The 21519-nt window shown below is 35.5% G+C and overlaps 1 protein-coding gene and 1 pseudogene across 4 annotated transcripts in view; one reads left to right on the top strand and one right to left on the bottom strand.

Moving 5' to 3' along the window:
• The window catches only part of DMXL2 (Dmx like 2), a 156170-nt gene that overhangs the window by 63871 nt on the left and 70780 nt on the right, over window positions 1-21519 (top strand). For all 4 annotated transcript variants that reach the window (XM_046008047.1, XM_046008046.1, XM_046008049.1 and 1 more), the window contains exons 7-13: window positions 3914-4092; window positions 5825-6008; window positions 8953-9127; window positions 13025-13264; window positions 13757-14028; window positions 14915-15608; window positions 15958-16079. In XM_046008047.1, coding sequence (XP_045864003.1) covers window positions 3914-4092; window positions 5825-6008; window positions 8953-9127; window positions 13025-13264; window positions 13757-14028; window positions 14915-15608; window positions 15958-16079 — 1866 coding nt within the window. The remainder of the gene's footprint in view (window positions 1-3913; window positions 4093-5824; window positions 6009-8952; window positions 9128-13024; window positions 13265-13756; window positions 14029-14914; window positions 15609-15957; window positions 16080-21519) is intronic.
• Window positions 21055-21168, bottom strand: LOC123945278 (annotated as a pseudogene).

Below are 21519 nucleotides of genomic sequence, written 5' to 3'. Positions count from 1 at the left end.
TTGTTTCTGTTTAATCTGTGTTTTTCTTTAACCACCCCCCCCCCCAGGTTTTTGGTTTTTAGGGTTTTTTTTGTAATTGATTTCTAGTTCATACTCTGTGGTCAGAAAAGATGCTTGATATATTTCAGTCTTCTCAGATTTATTTAAAAACTTCTTTTGTGGCCTAACAAGATCTATCCTAGAAAATGTTCCATGTGTACTTGAAAAGAATGTGTATTTTGCTGTTTTTGGGTGGACTGTTCTGCATGTATCTATTAAGTCTGTATGGTCTAATATGTTGTTCAAAGCCACTGTTTCCTTATTGATTTTCTTTCTGGATGACCTATCCATTAACACAAGTGGGATACTTAAGTCCTCTACTATTACTGTGTTACTGTCAATTCCTCCATTTTTGTCTGTTAATACTTGCCTTATATATTTAGTGCTCCTATATTGGGTGCATAGATATTTACAATTGTTGTATTCTCTTGTTGGACTGAAACCTTTATTACTATGTAATCCTCTTTTTTTTTTTTTTTTTGTCTTGTTATGGTTTTTGTTTTTAGTTCTTTTTTGAGAGAGAGCATGTGGGCGGGGCAGTGGGAGAGGGATAGAGAGAATCCTGGCGGTCTTCACACCCAGCATGGACCCTGACATGGGGCTCAGTCTTATAACCCTGAGATCATGACCTGAGCTGAAACCAGGAGTCAGATGCTTAATTGACTGAGCCACCCATGTGCCACTATAATTTTTTTTTTCTAATTATAGCCTTTTCTTTCCTCTTAAAGAGTTCCCTCAGTGTTTCTTATGGAGCTGTTTCAGTGGTGATGAATTCTTTTTTAACTTTTATTTGTCTGGGAAGATTTTTATCTCTCCTTTAATTCTGAATAACCTTGCCTGGTAGAGTATTCTTGGTTGTACGTTTTTTCCTTTCAGCCCTCTGAATATATCATGCCACTTTCTTTTGGTCTGCAAAACTTATGCTAAATAGGCAGCTGATAATCTTGGGTTTCTCTTGTATGCAACTGTTTTTCTTTGCTGCTTTTATGATTCTTTATCTCTAATTTTTGCCATTTTAATTGTTATGTATCTTGGTGTGGACCTCCTTGGGTTCATCTTGTGTGGGACTTTTTTTGTTTCATGGGTCTAGATATCTGTTTTCTTTCCCCAGGTCAGGGAGGTTTTCAGCTAGTATTTCTTCAAAGTCATTTCTTTCTAGTCAAGTCTCTGCCCTTTCTACATTTTTCATTGTGGCCTTCTCTATGATTAGCTGTGGAAGATCTGTTCTGCTAGTCTTCAAGTTGTTTTTAGAGTTACTGTACATATAGTTGTTGCTTTGGCATGTTTGTCAGAGGAGGTAAGGTCAGGACACCATCTTTCCTACCTTCCCTAGCTTTCTAGTAAGTTTTGAAATTGGGTGGTATAAGTCCTCTAACTTTGTTTTTTCTTTAAAAATGTTTTTTTGGGGGGTTGCCTGGGTGGCCCAGTCAGTTGAGTGTCTTAGACTCTTGATTTTTGGCTCAGGTCATGATCTCAGAGCTGTGGGATCCATCCCCACATTGGGCTCCCTGCTCAGCATGCATTCTGCTTGTCCCTCTCCGTCTACTCCTCTCATTCATTCATGCTCTCTCTCTCAAATAAATAAATCTTTAAAATACGTATTTTTGGTGGTATTGTTTCTCTGATATCATACAAATTTTAGAATAAGGCAATCAGTTTCTACCAAAAAGCTTGATGTGATTTTTGGCTCTGTTCACATTAGATCTTTATAGATTAGTTTGGGAAGAATTGAATCAGTAACATTTGTATTTCACATCCCTGAAGATAGTATGTTTCTCTTTTTATTTAGGTTTTCTTTCTCTTAGTGGTGTTTTGTAGTTTTTAGCATACATGTTTTATTCCTGATTTGTTATCTTCCTAATGTAAAAGGTATTTAAACAAATTACATTTCCAATTTTTTTCTAACGCGTAGAAAGAGAATTGCTGTTTGAGTTTTGATCTTTAGTCAGGTATATATATATATATATTTTGTAGATTCTTTAGGATTTTGCGAATAAAGACAATTTTATCTTTTTTTTTTTTAAAGATTTTATTTATCTATTTGACAGACAGAGATCACAAGTAGGCAGAGAGGCAGGCAGAGAGAGGGGGGGAAGCAGGCTCCCTGCGGAGCGGAGAGCCCGATGCGGGGCTCGATCCCAGGACCCTGGGAATCATGACCTGAGCTGAAGGCAGAGGCTTTAACCCACTGAGCCACCCAGGCACCCCCAATTTTACTTTTCTAATTTGGAAATTTTCTAGCTGTCTTTCTGTTAACGATTTCTAATTCACTTTTGTGTGGTTTTAGTTTTAGGCACTAAGAGATGAAAATGAGACTGCTCCATTTGAGTGAGGGATTGCTGGTGGTATAGGAGAAAGGGACTAGAATTGCCACATGTTCAGGGAGGCACTCTGCCTTTTCTTTATGAATGCTCAGGGGTTTCTGAGTTGCCTCTATGGTTTTTATGGTATGTGGCCTGAAACCACTCCTGTATTATGCAGTAAATTAGGTTAGGTGAAAATATTGCTAAGTTGAAGAAGGTACTTGGAAGAAAGCAACTAGTACATTGTTAAATGGTTGTCTCAGACTAAGCACTTAAAGAGATTTGCTGTATAATTCAAATATACAAATAAATGAGACCTTAGTGGAAACATACATTGTGTAATATAAATTGAAAATGAGTACCAAGATGGTAAAACCCAGAAATGTTTGTCTAGCCTAGATGATAGTGTTTGGACCTACATGTACGTTCCAGGAATACATAATTACATAATTTCATTGTTTCTTAGAGTGAGATTTTTGCATGGATGGTATTGTATTATTTCCCATAAGACTCTATTCACTATTGAGGATAAAGCACTATAAAGTAGATGTTTTCTCTTAAATAAGATAAAATTATTTTGGCCTTTTTAATTTATTTTTTAAAATTTTATTTTTTCAGTGTTCCAAGATTCATTGTTTATGCAGCACATCCAGTGCTCCATGCAATATGTTCCCTCCTTTATTTATTTATTTGTTAGAGAGAGTGACGGAGTGAAAGAGAGCACAAGCAGGGGGAGCAGCAGGCAGAGAGAGAAGCAGGCTCCTTGCTGAGCAAGGAACCGGATGGGGGACTTGATCCTAGGACCTTGGGATCATGACCTGAGCCAAAGGCAGACGATTAACTGACTGAGCCACCCAGATGTTCCTATTTTGGCCTTTAACAAAATTCTTAGAACTAAGTAAAATGATGAAGTCGTTGCCTATTTATTGTTAAGTTTATAATATCTTATTTAAGTGGGCATAAAGGTGATTCCTGACAACTCTCTAAGTGCATTCACTTCATTTAGTGTGGAGATCAGAGAGCTATGGTTTTTATGTTCTTAAAAGGTTGTAAGAAAAAAATAAACAAACATGGAGGGACTATGTGGTCGACAAAGCCTTCCATACTGTCTGGCCTTTTACAAGGAAAGTTTGCTGATTCCTGACATAATGTCCAAGAAGCAGCTCATATTTAAAATGGGTTGGTTTCACCTTTAGAGATGTCTTCAAAAAAGGAGAGAGAATGTTAACAGTGACTAATAACATGGCCTCTTTCTTATTTTATCCAACGACATCTAATTTCAGAATCTTCTCCGCAGTGACCCCTTCTTGTTTAACTGAAGGATTTTGGCTTCAGTCTTTATTTGAAAACCACCATTATACAGAGGAGATTGATAATGAGAAAACTATTTTTCAAGAGTGGTATTCTTTAGGGGAATGAACATTATGCTTGGAGTTTGTGCTATATAAAGCTCACATGTTAGTTTTTACAGATAGCTTTATTTTTAAAGGTTCTCTAAATCACTAAAACACTTGGGCTTTGAATTGTGTTATGTTCAGATTAATTTTATATTGACATATGTATTTTTGCAGGATGATTGTCTTTTGAAAGTATGGTATCCTATGACTGGCTGGAAATCCTCAATTATATCTCAGGATCATCAAGAAGTGAAAAGGAGACAGGCGTCCACCCAGTTTTCCTTTGTTTATTTGGCACATCCCCGAGCTGTGGCAGGTTTCTCATGGCGTAAAACTAGCAAGTATATGCCCAGGTTAGACAAATGTGTCCCATAACTTTGGTGTGTTTTCTTATGTATTTGTAAAAATACTATATATTTCTAAAAAGCAAAGGTCTTTTTAGTACATTGACTTGGTGGAAATGAAGAGCATAGGCTCTGGGTGTTAACCGGTTAGCCTGAATTCTAATCCTGCTGTTGTTACTAGCTTTGTGAACTTTTGGCTGCATTTCTTAAGTTCTCTGTGCCTTAGTTTCCTTCTCTTAGGTAGCAGTACTACCTCGGAGGGTTGCAGTGAGACTCATTATCCCAGTGCATGTAAATACTTACTGCAGGCCTTTGCACTTAGTATGGGCTTAAGCTGTGTTAGCTGATACTGTTAGTAGTAGCAGCAAGAGTAAAAGAGTCCAGGAAGGAAATGATGGCAAATTGGCACACTGAAGGAAAATAAAACATAGTAATAAACTATCAATAATATACATAGTGAGAAATCATATCATTCACAGTGAGTAAAGTGGCCAGGTTTTTCTCAACTTAGGGTCATCAACAGAACCTTTTCAAAGAAGTGATTGTTTTAAGTTTTTCCTCAATGTTCAACATCTCTTAAAAGTATTAAAGAAACTACAGAACAGCTCATACAAATGATTCCTATATCATATATATAGTTATTAAAAAGCTTGCTTAGAAATCTGTATTTTTGAGAGAAAGTTATTTCATGTGTGAACTGTTCACACCTGATAGGAAATACAACATATGTTATAGAGGTGCTCAGTAAATGGGAAATTCATTTTTAGAATCGGAGTTAGAAGTTTATTCTGCTTAAATTATTTGTATCTGTTGAAAACATTTGCAGAATACCTTTGACTGGTTTCTAGTCGGATTCTACGTTTGTTATTTTTTTTTTTTTACGTTTGTTATTTTTTTAAAGGACAGATGATTTTTTATTCTTTTATAATGAGCGGTTAATTCACTTGAGCTGCTTGGTGTTGTAACATTTTTGCTTATTTTAACTTAATGGAAATTGACTTATAGCTTGAAATTATATTCTTCTTGCAGTTTTATTTTGAAGATGCTCATTTGCTTACCTGTTTATAATCTTTTGATTATAAGAAGGATGATACAGGATGACACAAGTAGTGCTGTAAGCCATGCAGTTTAATTACATTTTATGAGCTTTTCTTATGGTCATTCTGTAACTTGCAACAATTAGGTCTTCTTTTGCTCTTTCGTTTGTTTAGAAGATACTAATATTCCCACGGAACCTAGTTTTCAAGCAGCATGTGTGTAATCAGGCTTATACTTCTGTCTCCTTTGTCAAGACCATTTCCTGGTTTTTATGGTGTTCACGTTCACAGTGATAACTTGTGTATGATTTCAAGCTTCTATTGACCTCTCTCTACACACTATAACATCTAAGCAGTTGGAAGCATACTATACTGTCATTTAACTGAGCCATTCAAGGCGTAGTTTTAATGAATCAAAGTGTCAGGGACAGCTAGGTTGTTTCCGTTTTATGGCAACTGATTGCAGCCCTTTATTCAGCCTGCCATCTTGCAAGTATAAGCAGGTAGTCAGTGGGGTTTGGTGAGAGTGTGAAATAGACTGTATAAATCTCTTACCATTACTGGAAAAATAATTACTCTTGGTCATACTGTTAGTTGTGCACTAATGCTATTTTTATACGTGAAGAACCAAATATTAATAAACTTTAATTCATCAATGGCACTGATATTCATAGTAACTTCTGTTCACTTCTCTTTGTTATTAGAGGTTCTGTCTGTAATGTGTTATTAACTTCATGCCATGATGGCGTCTGCCGACTCTGGGCAGAAACTGTATTACCAGAAGATTGTCTTTTGGGTGAGCAGATCTGTGAGACTACCACTTCTAGTGTTGCCAGCAACCTCACTCAGGCTGGAAGACACAAAGACAGAATACAGCATGCTCTTGAGGTACTATATTATATAAAATGGTAAATAAATGTTGAAGATATGTGAGTTTGATGGGAATTTATAAGATAGGATGCAGGTAGTGCACCTGGTATAAGTAATGATGAAATTAATAACAAATAATTCTTACTAATTTGTTTTGTGCTTGTAAGAGAACTCATTTTATGCCCCTTAGAAACCAAATACAATAGTAATGATCTCAGACATGTAGTCTAGGTAAGTAGTATAATTTTAATTTTTTCATTTTGCGTGTCAAATATGAAAATCTATAGGAATAAGCTTTGATTAGTACAACGCATTAAGGACCCTGAAACTCTTTGTAATTAAAAATGTTTTACTTTTGGGTGCCTGGGTGGCTCAGTGGGTTAAGCCGCTGCCTTCAGCTCAGGTCATGATCTCAGGGTCCTGGGATCGAGTCCCATATCGGGCTCTCTGCTCAGCGGAGAGCCTGCTTCCTTTCCTCTCTCTCTGCCTGCCTTTCTTGTGATTTCTCTCTGTCAAATAAATAAATAAAATCTTAAAAAAAAAAAAGTTTTACTTTTGTTACATGAGGATTAAATCTTACTTGTGTGTTCTAATTAAAAATGACTGTTTTGATTAAGAATCAGACATAAGTTGACTTTTATATAATTGCTTATAATTTCCATAGTTTACTATTTCAAAGGCAAATTAATTTTCCAATTTTTAAATGTAATATATATGAAATAAATGTGCTTCCTATGAAATTAGATTATTTATAATCCAAACTGTTGTGTCCATTATGGTAATAAAATGAGAGAAATACATTTTTTAAAGTTATCAGAAATTTTTAATTTTTTATAGTTTTTTAAAAAAAATATTTATTTGAGAAAGAGAATGAGAGAGAGAGCATGAGAGGGGAGAGGGTCAGAGGGAGAAGCAGACTCCCCGCTGACCAGGGAGCCCAATGCAGGACTTGATCATGACCTGAGCTGAAGGCAGTTGCTTAACCAACTGAGCCACCCAGGCACCTGTAAATTATCAGAAATTTATTGAAGTAAGCCTAGATTGCTAATTGTCTTAATTTTTCATGTGTGACTTCTTGCTGCAGAAAGAATATGTACTTATTCTAACATTAGATTGGAAAAAATGTGGAATTTAAAATCCAAGTATTCGAGTTATGTGTGTATGTGTATTTTTTTCCTTGTTTATAAGATTGAGATCATATTATGCAGTAATGTTTTATAACTTGCTTTTTATACATAATGTGTTATAAACATCTCTCTACATTACTAATTATGTTTTTACACTATACTTTTACATTAACATTTTTATGGATGCATAGCCAAAATATTTTACTGTTCCAGCAAGCAGAAATATTTTTTGGGTTGTGTAGGCTGAAGATGTGCTCCTTAAAAGTTTTATATGAAGTAGGCTTACTCTGATGCTAATTGTGATTGGGCACTGTTTATATATTTTCCCCCCCCAAAATTTAAAGTATAAACAAAATTAAAAGCAGAGGTCAGAATAGCTAAAATTATATTTTAATACTTGTTGAAATTTAGTGAGACAAAGTACTTAATTTACTACATGTTTACAGTCATTTTTATATACTTACGTGACATTTTATCTTCAAATTACATATGAGCTTTTGGAAACTGGGTGATTTTAGACATCTTTGTATCCTCCATGGTACCTGTTATGTTGCTTTTCAGGTGTAAAACTGAAATACCAATTGCTACATAAAAGCAGAAGTTGTAAGTAAATATGTATAATTAGTGATTTGACAAATTTTTGCTACCTTTTTAGTAATGTTATTAATTAATAATGTTAAAATTGTTTTTAATAGAAAAAGCCTAATTGTCTGATTTATAAGCTGCCTTGGTTTTTGCCATCCTTTTGTCTGAAACGCCTAACTGTAAGGTCTATGTAATTCTGTATATACTTACACATTTTGTTCTTCAGAGAAAATAATCAGCCAGTATTACACTAGCCTTACCAATATAACTTAAAATAATGATAAATGTTAAAGATCAAATGAAAATAATTTCACAGACGTTGTGGTGCATCAGGTCTCTAATATATCCATCTTAATTAACCCTATTAAAGAAATAAGCAACTCTCCATAGTAGGGAGACCAGAGGTAGAGGACATGCCGCCATAGATCTGACACTGTTTTCCATATGAAAGGAGGTGAAGGAATTGAAAGGAAATTGAAAGGAAAGACCAGATGTATTACTTTAATGCAGAAAGAACTGAGAGGCTGCCACATTTTATTTAGCTGACTTTGAGAAACAAAGAAATAGAATGGGAAATTATTGTAAAGCATGGTATTGGGGGTGGGTTAAGCGACAGAGTAAGGAAGTGCTGTGAGTTGGGGTTATGGTGTAGAGATACTTTCTTTTTAAAATAGTTCAGATCATTGGATATGCTAGTGGAGAATTTTTATCCTATGGACATACCTCAATTTAAATAAATCCCATAGGTCGGCACTTTCATGGCTCCTCTCACCTATGTAGATTGCCCTTATTCTGTACTTTTGTACTCTATTTTTCTTCTTTATAACAGAGATAATATATTATTTAGCTGTACTGTTTAGTTAGTGAGAATTTTGGGGAGAAATACTCTTCTTCCTGGTAGGAAGATTCAGGCTTTTTTTTTTTTTTTTAAACTGTGATGACTCGTAAATTTCATCTCAGTGGTGGGCTATCCTGAAAAAACCTAGACTTTAGACTCCTAATCTTAATAGAAGTTTCTGTAGATATAGATGAGCAACTACTTCTGCCTTGAACTATAAAATTTGCAGAAACTATGGAGAATATAATCAGAATTCTTCAGTTAAATTCTTCAGTTAAAGTTAAGGTAGTTCCTTTAAAAATGTTGAGATTTTGCAGAGAAGAAAATTATAAAATCCTTAATAATCAGAAGTACTTGGATTAGAATTTATTAGGCTCCAGAGTTGGATTTATCTATTATTTTTCTATTTTAGACGATACATCATTTGAAAAATTTAAGAAAAGGACAGAGGAGGTCTTCTGTTCTTGTGACTCACACCGAATTAATGCCTGACCAGACGGCAACACATGAAGTTCAGAGGCACATTTCCCACCATGCCAATGCACTGTGTCATTTCCACATTGCAGCCAGCGTCAATCCTGCCACAGGTAAGGGACAGTAAAGTTTTAGTTCCTATAAGTACTCTGATAAGATAAATAAATAGAAAAGTGGGACTACTAATAGAACTTGTTTTTCATTTTATGTTACTATTCCATGTTGCCTTTAAAAATACTTCTTAATTCAAATAGGGAAATAATATAAAGTACCATTTCTTAAATTGAGACTGTGTGATTCTCAGGAAACAACTGCAAATAAGTGTTTCTGAGCAATTCTGTTTTGTCTAGTATATAGCAAGGTTCTAAGTAAATTAGAGCTTTAGTTGAACATGGGAACACAAGTCGTGGCAGCCTAGTTAGATTGATTTCCCTCCTTTTTATATTTTCACCATTAATGTTTCTTCTCAACTTTTCTTAATGACCATCTAAATATATTTTTTCATAGTTTTCCTTGTATTTCAGCATATCTTATTTTCTAATCCCGTAGATCTATTTATTTATTTGAGAAAGGCAGAGAGAGAAGGGGCAGAGGGAGAGAATCTCAGGCAGATTCCCTGTTGATCAGGGAGCCCAACTTGGGGCTCATTCTCACAACTCATATGAGATCCTGCCCTGAGCTGTTGGAGGCTTACCCAGCTGAGCCACCCAGGCTCCCTCCCAAATAGACTTTCTTACCTTACACCTAGGGAAAGATATTTTTTTCTTCTAACACATACTTTCTTTTTTGCTCTTTTCCTCCTGTGAGGTTGAGAAGAAGTATTTTGAGGCAAGTTGTGTTGGCAAAAGCATATTTGAAAGCTTCTATTTAAGGACATTGTTTTCTTTTGTACATGAAAAACATGAAAAGGCACATAGATAATTTTATATTACATTGCTGATATAACTATATTTGTGTAAAGTTACAGTCATATTTATTGAAATGGAAGTCACTATATTCCTTCAGAATGCGGAGGAGTTTATTTTGAAATGTTTGTTTATATAGAGGTGATATTCAATAAATAGAATTCCAAACAAGTGATCTTTAGGACACTTCCCCCATCATCACAGTGGCTCTAGATATGGGCTGCCCAGTATGGGAGCCACTAGCTACGTGTAGCTCTTGAGCATATGAATGTGGCTAGCCCATATTGAATTAGGCTGTAAGGTACACACTGGAGTTCTAAGACTTAGTACAGTAAAAGAATGTAAGATCTCTCATTAACCATTTTATTTAATATTGATTACATGTTGAAATGATGATATCTTATGTATATTAAGTTGAAATAAAATATTAAAATTAAGTTGTTTCTTTTTTTTTTTTTTTACCTTTTGTAATACAGCTACTAGAATGAAAATTGCCTATGTGCCTTATATTTGTGTTTTGCATTATTTCAGTTGGACAGCGTTTTGCTACCTGGTTAAATGTTACTTTACTTACTGATCTCACATACTAATTCTGTTTGTTCTAAGATTGTGTTTATAATATTAACTTGTTTTCAAAATGTTAGTGGTTTCAGATTTTTGTAAATTTTTAACTTCTTTAAAAGAACCTTATCGTGAGTTATTGACATTCAAATGGAGTGTAATTAGTGATAGTATGCAGTAAATTCAACACATCTTAGGTTGACTTTTTAATGGTATACGCTATGCTAATCAAATGGAATAGGATCACAGGATTGTCCCCTGTGGATAGGTTTTCTGTCACATATTTGCGTCTAAGCACTGGGTATGTTTTTGTAGTCAGTCACCTTGTCTTTCAACATCTTTATTAAATAACCTTCATCTTTTAGCCAGTTTTATCTATTTTCACTTTAACCTACTACATACTATTTTAAAAATCATTTCATAAAAGTATTTGTACTGTATGTAAATACATAGTTTGACCAAATTGATTGCTAAATGCAAATAATTTTGTATTGTAGGACTCTTCCTCTTCTTCAGCTTTTTTTCAGGAAACTTTTTGAGTCTACATTAAAGCTGAAAGCAAAGATTAACAAACACCCATATAAACATTTACCCAAATTCACCAGTTATTACCTTGTCCTACCTGCTTTTATTCTCCCCTTCTGCCCATTTGTGTATGTCTTTGCATCCTCTTCCCTTATTTTTGGCTGGACCATTTGAAAGTAAAATTGTCACCATTATCCTTCATCTCCTAAATATTTTATGACATTACCTAAATATTTCAAGTGTGTCTTATAATAAAATAGGAGGTTTCCTCCATTGCTACAATACTGTTATTGTATTTAAGGAACATGGATAAGATTATATTTAATATATAGTTAATATTAAAATATAAACTCTTTTATTCACTCGATTGTCACTTCTTTTAAACTCATCTATGAGAGTTCCTCTCAGTTGTCAAAAAAAAGTCTCTCAAAGAACTTCTCTGTTATTTTTTAGAGCATCTTTCTGTCTGAATATTTGTTCACGATAAGGTTTAGGTGAAACATTTTTTTTTTTTAATATTTTATTAATTTGACAGAGAGAAATCACAACTAGGCAGAGAGGCAGGCAGAGAGAGGAGGAAGCAGGCTCCCCGCAGAGTAGAGAGCCCGATGCGGGGCTCGATCCCAGGATGCTGGGATCATGACCTGAGCCAAAGGCAGAGGCTTTAACCCACTGAGCCACCCAGGCGCCCCTAGGTGAAACATTTTTAGCAAGAATAGAGGATGTGTTGTTTTATAGTATTCCTAACTTATGAATTCTGTTTTATATGATTTGTTTCTTTTTTTTTTAAAGATTTTATTTATTTATTTGGCAGAGAGAGATCATAAGTAGGCAGAAAGGCAGGCAGAGAGAGTGAGAGGGAAGCAGGCTCTCTGCTGAGCAGAGAGCCCGATGTGGGACTCGATCCCAGGACCCTGAGATCATGACCTGAGCCGAAGGCAGCGGCTTAAACCACTGAGCCACCCAGGCGCCCGATTTATTTCATTTTTATCAGAAACCCAGGACTGTCATCCAGGAATTAGAAAAAAAGAACAACTTGGAACTTTATTTAACACTGATACATATTAACAGAACACACCAAAATATCCTGTGTGTTTTATCTTTAGACTTTCATATTTTTCAGAGGACAGTGGTTTTTTGTTTTGTTTTCATTTTTGCTTTTTGCTTTCTGTTGAATGGATTATTTGTAATATTAATTGGGATTAGGGAGATTGATTTTTTTAGCTTTACTGTTTTACATGAACTAGTCTGTTTTGTGAATTACCGTTAACCCAACTGGAGGAAGCCTGGTAATATACTTTAGAATTTGCTTGTCTTCCCATGTTCTTCTTTGGCATTATTTTCTCCCAGCTTTTTAGTTTCAAACATTTTAGAAAGGTTGGAACAATACTAAGGTGAACATTCATGTCTTCTACTTTGAGTAAAAACTGCTAACATTTTGCCACAGTTGCTTTATTCTCTCTGTATATACCTGTGTGTGTTGGGGTGGGCATGTGTGAGTACAATTCTTTCTTAATCTTTTGAAGTAAGTTACATATAGCATGGCACATTAGGCTTACATACTTCAGACAGTATCTCCTAAGGTTAAGGAAATTCTCTCATATGATCACAATATTGGTATTATATTTAAGAAAATTAGTAGTTATTTCATAATCTCTAATATCCAGTTCATATTTAAACTTAAATTTCTCCAATTATCTAAGATTCTTTTATAGCTGCTTTTCTGTTTTATTTTTCTGTTCCTCTATCCCCAAACCAGGATTTAATAAAGGTTCATGCATTTGGTATATTTGTTTTTTAAATTAGTAAATTAATTCCATTAGTAATTTAAGTCATGTGCCATTAATTTTTAATATTTACTTTTACCATTAAATTCAGTTAAAGTTTTTACAAATCCTGCTGGAGTTACGTTGACCTTTTCTTTATAAAGACTAACTTGTAAGTGCTTTATAAGCATTGGGTAATCTTTTTAAATACACAAGAAATTCATATAGAAATCTTAACTTTTTTTCCCCACAGATATTCCAAATGTCTTGGTTGGCACTGCATTTAACATTGATGACGGAAATGGGGGCTTTGTGGTTCATTGGTTAAACAACAAAGAGTTTCATTTTACATCATCTACTGAAATATTTATGCAGCAATTACGAAAACTTTCTGAGAAGCAGATAGATCATGAAAGTGAAGAAGGAGATAGAGAAGATGAGGAACGTTCACAGGAGGAAAAAGAGAGGGGTTTACATATGAAACTAGATCATGGTTAGTATTGCATGTTCACATTTTTCTTTTTGGCAAGTCAGCAGCTTCTTGTGATACCACTTTTAGTTTATAATCCTTCCTTCCTGCTCTCCTTTTTTACTTTTCCAGCCACTTACTAACCATCTACTATGGACCGTCTACCATCTAGCTCTATATGCTTTTGTTACATGTATTGCTTTGAGTAATATACTACTTTGGAAGCCTTGTCTTTTGGGGGGGAACAAGTTTTGCTAATGATAATGATAATGTGAATGAAATTCTGATTTCTTTAAAAAGTAAGAAATAATAGTAATTTTCAGTTCAGACCAGAAAATGATTTTCTTTTTTTGTTTTTTCTCATTCCCTCCCTCGCCTGACCATAAATTGGAAAAGGGATTTATAGTTTCTTAAGATAGTATGCTGTTGATAGTCTAGTATGTGATTGCATTTTTATGATATTATTAGTATGTATTGATAAATAGTGTGTACTGATAAATTTATTTTCTGATTCAGAATTATCCCTGGATAGAGAATCTGAGGCAGGTACAGGATCGTCAGAACATGAAGATGGAGAAAGAGAGGGAAGTCCCAGAACCTTTTCACGACCTAGTGTACCAATGCCACTGCCTACAGTCCTGCTTGATCGGAAGATTGAAATGCTGCTAACTGAATGGAATAAGAATCCTGACATGCTTTTTACTATACACCCTGTAGATGGTACCTTTCTAGTGTGGCATGTAAAGTATTTGGATGAATATAATCCTGGAATATTTAGACAAGTCCAGGTATATTTTACTGATGAAGCAGTTACTACATTTCTTTAAAAAAAAAAAAAAAAGATGCTATTCAGATTTACCATGTTTTCAGAAATATTCCAAAGATTTTATTTTTGAGAAGCAACTGAGAAGAGAACACTTACTCTTGTTACCAAAGGGGGATCTATGACCACAGATTTTATAAACCTGGTTAATTCAAAGTAAAATGAATTTGGCTTTGAAATGTATTACTGGATATATGTACATTGGCTTTTTTCCTGGGAATTCACAATATTTTGAATAATCTTAAAACTACCCTAAAAATGTGACTCAGGTGTGTCCCCCTGGTTTTAGTAACTAAATCTAGCTGCTTTTGTCTGTTAACTTTTTTTTTAATTTTTATTTTTAAAATTTTAAATAAACATTGTCTGTTAACTTTTTGAACTTTGTTTGTTTGTTTGTTTTTTTTAAAGATTTTATTTATTTGACAGACAGAGAGCACAAGTAGGTAGAGAAGCTGGCAGAGAGAGAGGAGGAAGCAGGCTCCCCACTGAGCAGAGAGCCCGATGCGGGGCTCAATCCCAGTACCTTGGGATCATGACCAGAGCCGAAGGCAGAGGCTTTAACCCACTGAGCCACCCAGGCGCCCCTTGAACTTTATTTTTATTGAGATTTGTGGTGTGGTCATTTAGCTGTACAATAATGCACTTGAAACTTTTCTTTTTTTTCAGGCTTCTTTTGGGCAGCAAATAGAGATACGATATTATATAGAGGAAAGGAATTAGACCAGAAAGAAGTTGAAAATGATAATTTTTCTAGGAAACTGAGATTTGATATTTTGAAAATGGAAGTGTTTTTGGAAGACTTTCTGAGAGGAGGAAAACTACTTACATTGAATTCATATCATGTTTTTCAGGTTTCTTTTTCTTCTCGGATTCCTGTTGCATTTCCCTCTGGTGATGCGAGTTCTCTTAGTAAAAATATCATGATGTATGCCTGCATAAATGCTACGAAAGATTCTCCTCACACTCTGTTACACCAAGAGATGATGGCTGTAGGCAGTCCTCATGGATCACAATCGTACTCCAGATCACACACTACAAATACGAACATTTTAGCTCCTACAGTAATGATGGTCTCCAAACACATAGATGGTTCTTTAAATCAGTGGGCAGTCACTTTTGCAGATAAGTCTGCCTTTACCACGGTTCTGACTGTATCTCACAAATTTAGATACTGTGGTCATCGATTTCACCTCAATGACTTGGCATGTCATTCAGTTTTACCATTGTTACTGACATCCTCTCATCATAATGCTCTGTTGACTCCTGAATTAGACTGTCAGTGGGACTCAGACAAAGTAAGTAGATTGATGGATCCTGTAAGACATATAAAAAGTTCCTCAAAACAACCTCTTAGAAATGCAGCGACACGTACATTTCATGACCCAAATGCAATATATAGTGAGCTTATTCTGTGGCGTGTAGACCCAATAGGACCTTTGTCCTACACTGGAGGAGTATCAGAATTGGCTCGAATTAACTCTTTACATACATCAGCCTTCTCTAATGTTGCTTGGCTTCCGACTCTTATTCCCAGCTATTGTCTTGGTAAGTGTTCATTTTAATTCTGAAATTAATAAAAGCTTTTAAACTTTTTAAATACACAAAATGTTTTATATTTGCTATTATTAGGAGGATTTTTAGCAAGTATTGAGAATGTAGACATCAGACTTATGTTTAGAATTTCCAGAAATTTTTTATTTTTCCCCCTCTCATGACATATTTTCTATTGATTTCTTTTGTTAATAATTTTATATCCATTAATTTTATGTGTATTTATGATTCTGGACCATGGTTGTGCCTAAAAAGAAAAGTGTGTATAGGGTATAGGTTTCTTATCCTTCAGCCCACAATAAAAATAAACTACATTTATAATGCAAGGCCTTTACTCTCTCAGGCACATACTGCAATTCTGCAAGTGCTTGCTTTGTTGCTTCTGATGGCAAAAATTTGAGACTCTATCAGGCTGTGGTGGATGCAAGGAAATTATTGGATGAATTATCAGATCCTGAATCTTCGGTGAGTATTTCCTAATCTTTATTAAAATATCTCATCTGATAAGGAATTCTCTTTTTACTTTGTCTGGAACTTTTAGTTGGTGTTTAGGGAGTGAGTACATGTTCTGGACTCTGTATGACAAATTTGCCGTTTCTTAATTGGTGTTTCCAGGTACATGAATCAATATCACACAGCAGTATATTTTACATTTAAAGAAGTAAATATGCCTTTTTATCCAGAAATATCCTGATTTCTTCTGGACATTTTTCACTTTCTAGTTTGGTTCTGTTAATCTTTCTTTGCTCTGAGGCAGCTTTACCAAGCCCTTTGTGTAGGTTGGAAAATTTGAGCTTTTCTGAGCTTTGTTGACCATTAAAAAAAATCCTGTGGTTAGAATATGTTAGTGGGTGGCGGTATCTTATACTGGTAGTTCTGTAGCTGAACTGGAAGTCAACGTATATTAGTAACTATTCAGATTTGAATAGTGGATTTTACCTTTACCTATGAATACATGCCTTTTTTTTTTTTTTTTTTTTTTTTCCCCTTTTTATTTATTTATTTCTTTTTCAGCGTAACAGTATTCATTCTTTTTGCACAACACCCAGTGCTCCATGCAAAACGTGCCCTCCCCATCACCCACCACCTGTTCCCCCAACCTCCCACCCCTGACCCTTCAAAACCCTCAGGTTGTTTTTCAGAGTCCATAGTCTCTTATGGTTCGCCTCCCCTCCCCAATGTCCATAGCCCGCACCCCCTCTCCCAATCCCACCTCCTCCCAGCAACCCCCAGTTTGTTTTGTGAGATTAAGAGTCATTTATGGTTTGTCTCCCTCCCAATCCCATCTTGTTTCATTTATTCTTCTCCTATCCCCCTACCCCCCCATGTTGCTTCTCCATCAAAAGAAATGAAATCTTGCCATTTGCGACGACGTGGATGGAACTAGAGCGTATCATGCTTAGTGAAATAAGTCAATCGGAGAAAGACAACTATCATATGATCTCCCTGATATGAGGACATGGAGAATACATGCCTTTTTATAAAGTACTTGTTCTAACAAAAATGTTTCCAGTATTGAAAACCAAAGGTATTTTTGAATATCTATGATGTGTCCTTCAGAGTGAAGGGGATACAGAGTATAAGTTTCAGTGTGTGTTTTTAAGGAGCTTTAGATTTAGCTGAGGAGATAAATTATTAATAAAAGCTTAAACAACAGTTTCAGACAGAAGCAGTGTCTGAGGGTGGTATGTAACTAATTGTCAGACAGATGGCCCCAGAAGTATCCCACAATTCAGAGGAGAGAGAGAGATCGTAGGAGGGTAGGCCTAGAAGTCTTCAGGAAGGACAGTATTTAGGTTTGTTTTTGATGGATGAATAAGGTTTAGAAAGATCCTTTCTCTTTGCCAGAGTGAGAGAATGGCCTCAAAGTGTGGATATGGGAAAGTGCACGTATAAGTAAGGCTTGTTCCAGGAATGGTGGGACAGCCACTTGGCCTGGAGCCAGAGGCTTGGCATAGAGGAAGTAGCATCTTAAAATCATGGACTTGGAAGACACTTTATAGGTCATCTTGTCTAAACCAGCCATGTGATGCTTCATTCCCCTCTACCACATGCCTGCCAGTCTGTCCCCTGGCCTCGGAGCGGGGAGCCTCAGCTCTAAATGCAGCTCATGCTGCTTTTGAATTACCCTCACTGCTATAGTGAAATTAAATTTGTATCCCTTAAATTCTGCTTGTTAGCCCTGGTTCCATTTAGGAAAAGTCTAATATTTCTTACATGTGAGATCACTTCAGATATTTGAAGGTGACTGTCTTATAACCTATGAAACTTTCTTCCTCAGGCCAAACTTCTCCCTCCCCCCAAAAATTAATTCTGTTTTATATTTGGCCCTGGTTACTCTTCTTAGCAGTTTTCAGCTTATTTATACTCTGTATAGGACTCTGTAGGACCACTAGAATACAGCAGTATTATGGCCCCTCTCATTAGATTCTATTGTGGTTTTGGTAATCATGCTGATTCTTTGTTTGTAATTGATTCCTACTGAGATGACTCTCATTTAAATATCCAAAAATTTCTTTCTGCTAGTAAGCCATTCCGTATTTGCGCATTTGAGTTGTGGCCCAAATGAGGGCCTATTTTCACTATTAACATTTCCTCTTGCTAGATTTAGTCTTTCAGTTTCTTTTTGATTCCAGATTCTGTTATTTGCGTTATTGCCTTATGACTTATATCACCAGTCTGTTTGATGAATGTTGTTTCCACATCTTTGTCTGAGTCAATTATAAAAGTGTTAAATAGGATAGGACTGAAAAAAGAGCCTAGCATTGTACATTTGAGATCTTTTTCCATTTTTATTATCTGAAATATTTCTAGGATTTCCACGAGGCAGCTTGTCATGCGCTTTGCTGAAATAAAATACACCCTGTCTGCCAAATATCCTGTAGTCAAAAAGGAAGTTAAATGATTGTTTTACTGTATAGTAAGTTAAATGTACCTACCCTGATGTCTGTTGTTGACTAAAAACCTTGTACTAAATAGACATCAAGGTCTTTAGTTTGCTTCCTGGATTACATTGTTTTCCTTTTTGAAAATTGAAACATTTAACTATTGCTAGTATTTTGGGTGTAACATTTCCTATGATTTCTCCAAGAACATCTTCTAAAGTTCATTGAACTCATTTGCAAAATTTCCCACTAACCCAGGCATTACTTTTCCAGAAAATTTAAATTTATGTAGAGCAGTTAGATACCTTCTTGGAATTTCTTTTTTTTTTTAATTAATTTAATTTAATTTTTTTCATGTATTCCAAAATTCATTTTTTATGCACCATACCCAGTGCTCCATGCAATACGTGCCCTCCTTAATACCCATCACCAGGCTCCCCCAACCACACACCCCCACCCAAAACCCTCAGTTTGTTTCTCAGAGTCCACAGTCTCTCATGGTTTGTCTCGCCCTCCAGTTTCCCCCAGCTCACTTCTCCTCTCCATCTCCCAACGTTCTCTGTTTTATTTCTTCTGCTCCACAAGTAAGTGAAACCATGATAATTGACTCTCTCTCCTTGACTTACTTCACTCAGCATAATCTCCTCCAGTCCCATCCATGTTGATATAAAAGTTGGGTATTCTTCCTTTCTGATGGAGGCATAATACTCCATCGTGTATATGGACCACATCTTCTTTATCCATTCATCCGTTGAAGGGCATCTTGGTTCTTTCCACAGTTTGGTGACTGTGGCCATCGCTGCTATGAACATTGGGGTACAGATGGCCCTTCTTTTCACTACATCTGTATCTTTGGGGTAAATACCCAGTAGTGCAATTGCAGAGTCTATTTTTAATTTCTTAAGGAATCTCTACACTGTTTTCCAAAGTGGCTGCACCAACTTGCATTCCCACCTACAGTGTAAGAGGGTTTCCCTTTCTCCACATCCTCTCCAATACTTGTTGTTTACTGTCTTGTTGATTTTGGCCATTCTAACTGGTGAAAGATGGTATCTCAATGTGGTTTTGCATTGAGATACTACATTCTTGGAATTTCTTAATTTATCCTGTCTTCTACTCTTCCCCTTACCAATGTACATTTTTTCTTAGACCTATTTTCATTAATTCATTAATTTTTTAATGTTAAAAAGTAATACATATTCTTTGTAGAAAATGTTTGGGTTTTTTTTTCTGTTTTTTGCAAGCTAAATTCTTTTTTTTAATTAAAAAAAATTTTTTTTTTTTTTTAATTTTTAGATTGAGAGTGCACGTGCATGTTGGGAGAGGGGTAGAAAGGGAAAGAGAGAATCTTAATCAGGGCCCATGCCCAGCTCAGGAGTCTGACTCAGGGCTTGATCTCACCACCCTGAGAACATGACCCGAGCTGAAACCAAGAGTCTGTTGCTTAACCAGCTGAGCCAGTGAGGCACCAACTAGCTAAAATTCTTGAAATGGAAGACCAGAGACAAAGTAGGAATTAGTTCTTATTCTCTCCATTTTTATCGACATTAAAGTATCAGCCTCTGTTAATGAGCTCATCTTTTCCTTTATCTCTATACTCTGAAAATAATAACTTACTCAGTTCCTTAATTTTTAATTTTTAATTTTTTTATTTTTATTTTTTTTTTAACTTTATTTGACAGGGATCACAAGAAGGCAAAGAGGCAGGCAGAGAGATCAGGGGAAGCAGGCTCTCCCTGAGCAGAGAGTCCAATGTGGGGCTTGATCCCAGGACCCTGAGATCATGACCCAAGCCAAAGGCAGGGGCTTAATGCACTGAGCCACCCAGGTGCCCCCAGTTATTTAATTCTTTTAAATAAATTTTTAGTTTTTGAATAGTTTTAGATTTACAGAAAAGTTGCAACAGTGAACAGTTCTCATCCGCCCCACAGCCAGTTTCCTCTGTTGTTAACATCTCATATTACCAGCTGAACTCTAGACTTACTACGATTTAGAAGATTTTTCTGCTAATGTCCCATTTGTGTTCCAAGATCTCACCCAGAAACCGTATTATATTTAGCCATTATGAATCCTTACTTAGCCTTCTCCAATCTGGGATAGTTTCTCAGTTTTCTTCATTTCTTTCTTCCTCAGTATTTTCTCATGACTTTGACAGTTTTGAGTAGTACTGGTCAGACATTTTGTAGAATTTTCCCTTGATTTGGGTTTGCTGTTTTTCTCATGGTTAGACTGGAGTTACGGGTTTTTAGGAAGACTATCCCAGATGTGAAGTACCCTTCTTTCACATTATATGAAGGGTACATGCTATCAACATGATAAGTAGCTCCTTTCCTCTTTTTATCTTTTCAGTCTTGCTACAGATTTGTTAATTTTATTGATATTGTCAAAGAATGAAATCTTTGTTTCATTAAGCTCTTTGTTTTTGTTTTCATTTTCATTAATTTCTGCTCTTTTATTATTTTCTTCTGTCCTTTCTTGGGTATAGGGGAGGTTCTTTTTCTAGGTTTCATGACACAGTAACAGAGTTTTGTTTTGAAGCTTTTCTTATTTTCTAACACATGCCTTTTGTTCTATAAATTTCCCTCTCAGTACTACTTTGGCATTTTAATTAGCAATAATCGCGCCTCGGATAAACCTCATTGGCTACGATACTGCCACTGCGCAAAGCTACTTTGGCATTTTAATAAGTAATATTTTCATTTTATTCACTTCACTGTATTTTTAAATTTTCCTTGAGTATCTTACTTGACTCATGGGTTATTTAAAAGGGTGTTGTTTAGCTTCCCAGTGAATACTGGGAAGAGATTTTCCTGTTATCATTCTGTTACTGATTTCTGATTTGATTGCATGATGGTAGGAGAATACACTCTATGATTCCAATCCTTGTAAATTTATTGACGCTTGTTTTATGGCCCAGGATCTTGTTTATCTTAGTATGTATTCCATGGCACTTGAACATTTTCTGCTGTTGTTGGGTGTGATATTCTAAATTGTCAGTTAGCTTTTGTTTTCATTAATGG

This window comes from Meles meles, chromosome 6, assembly GCF_922984935.1.
Source record: "Meles meles chromosome 6, mMelMel3.1 paternal haplotype, whole genome shotgun sequence".
NCBI classification, from domain to species: domain Eukaryota; kingdom Metazoa; phylum Chordata; class Mammalia; order Carnivora; family Mustelidae; genus Meles; species Meles meles.
Note: the sequence above shows the minus strand (reverse complement) of the source record. Positions and strands in the feature narration are given on the sequence as shown.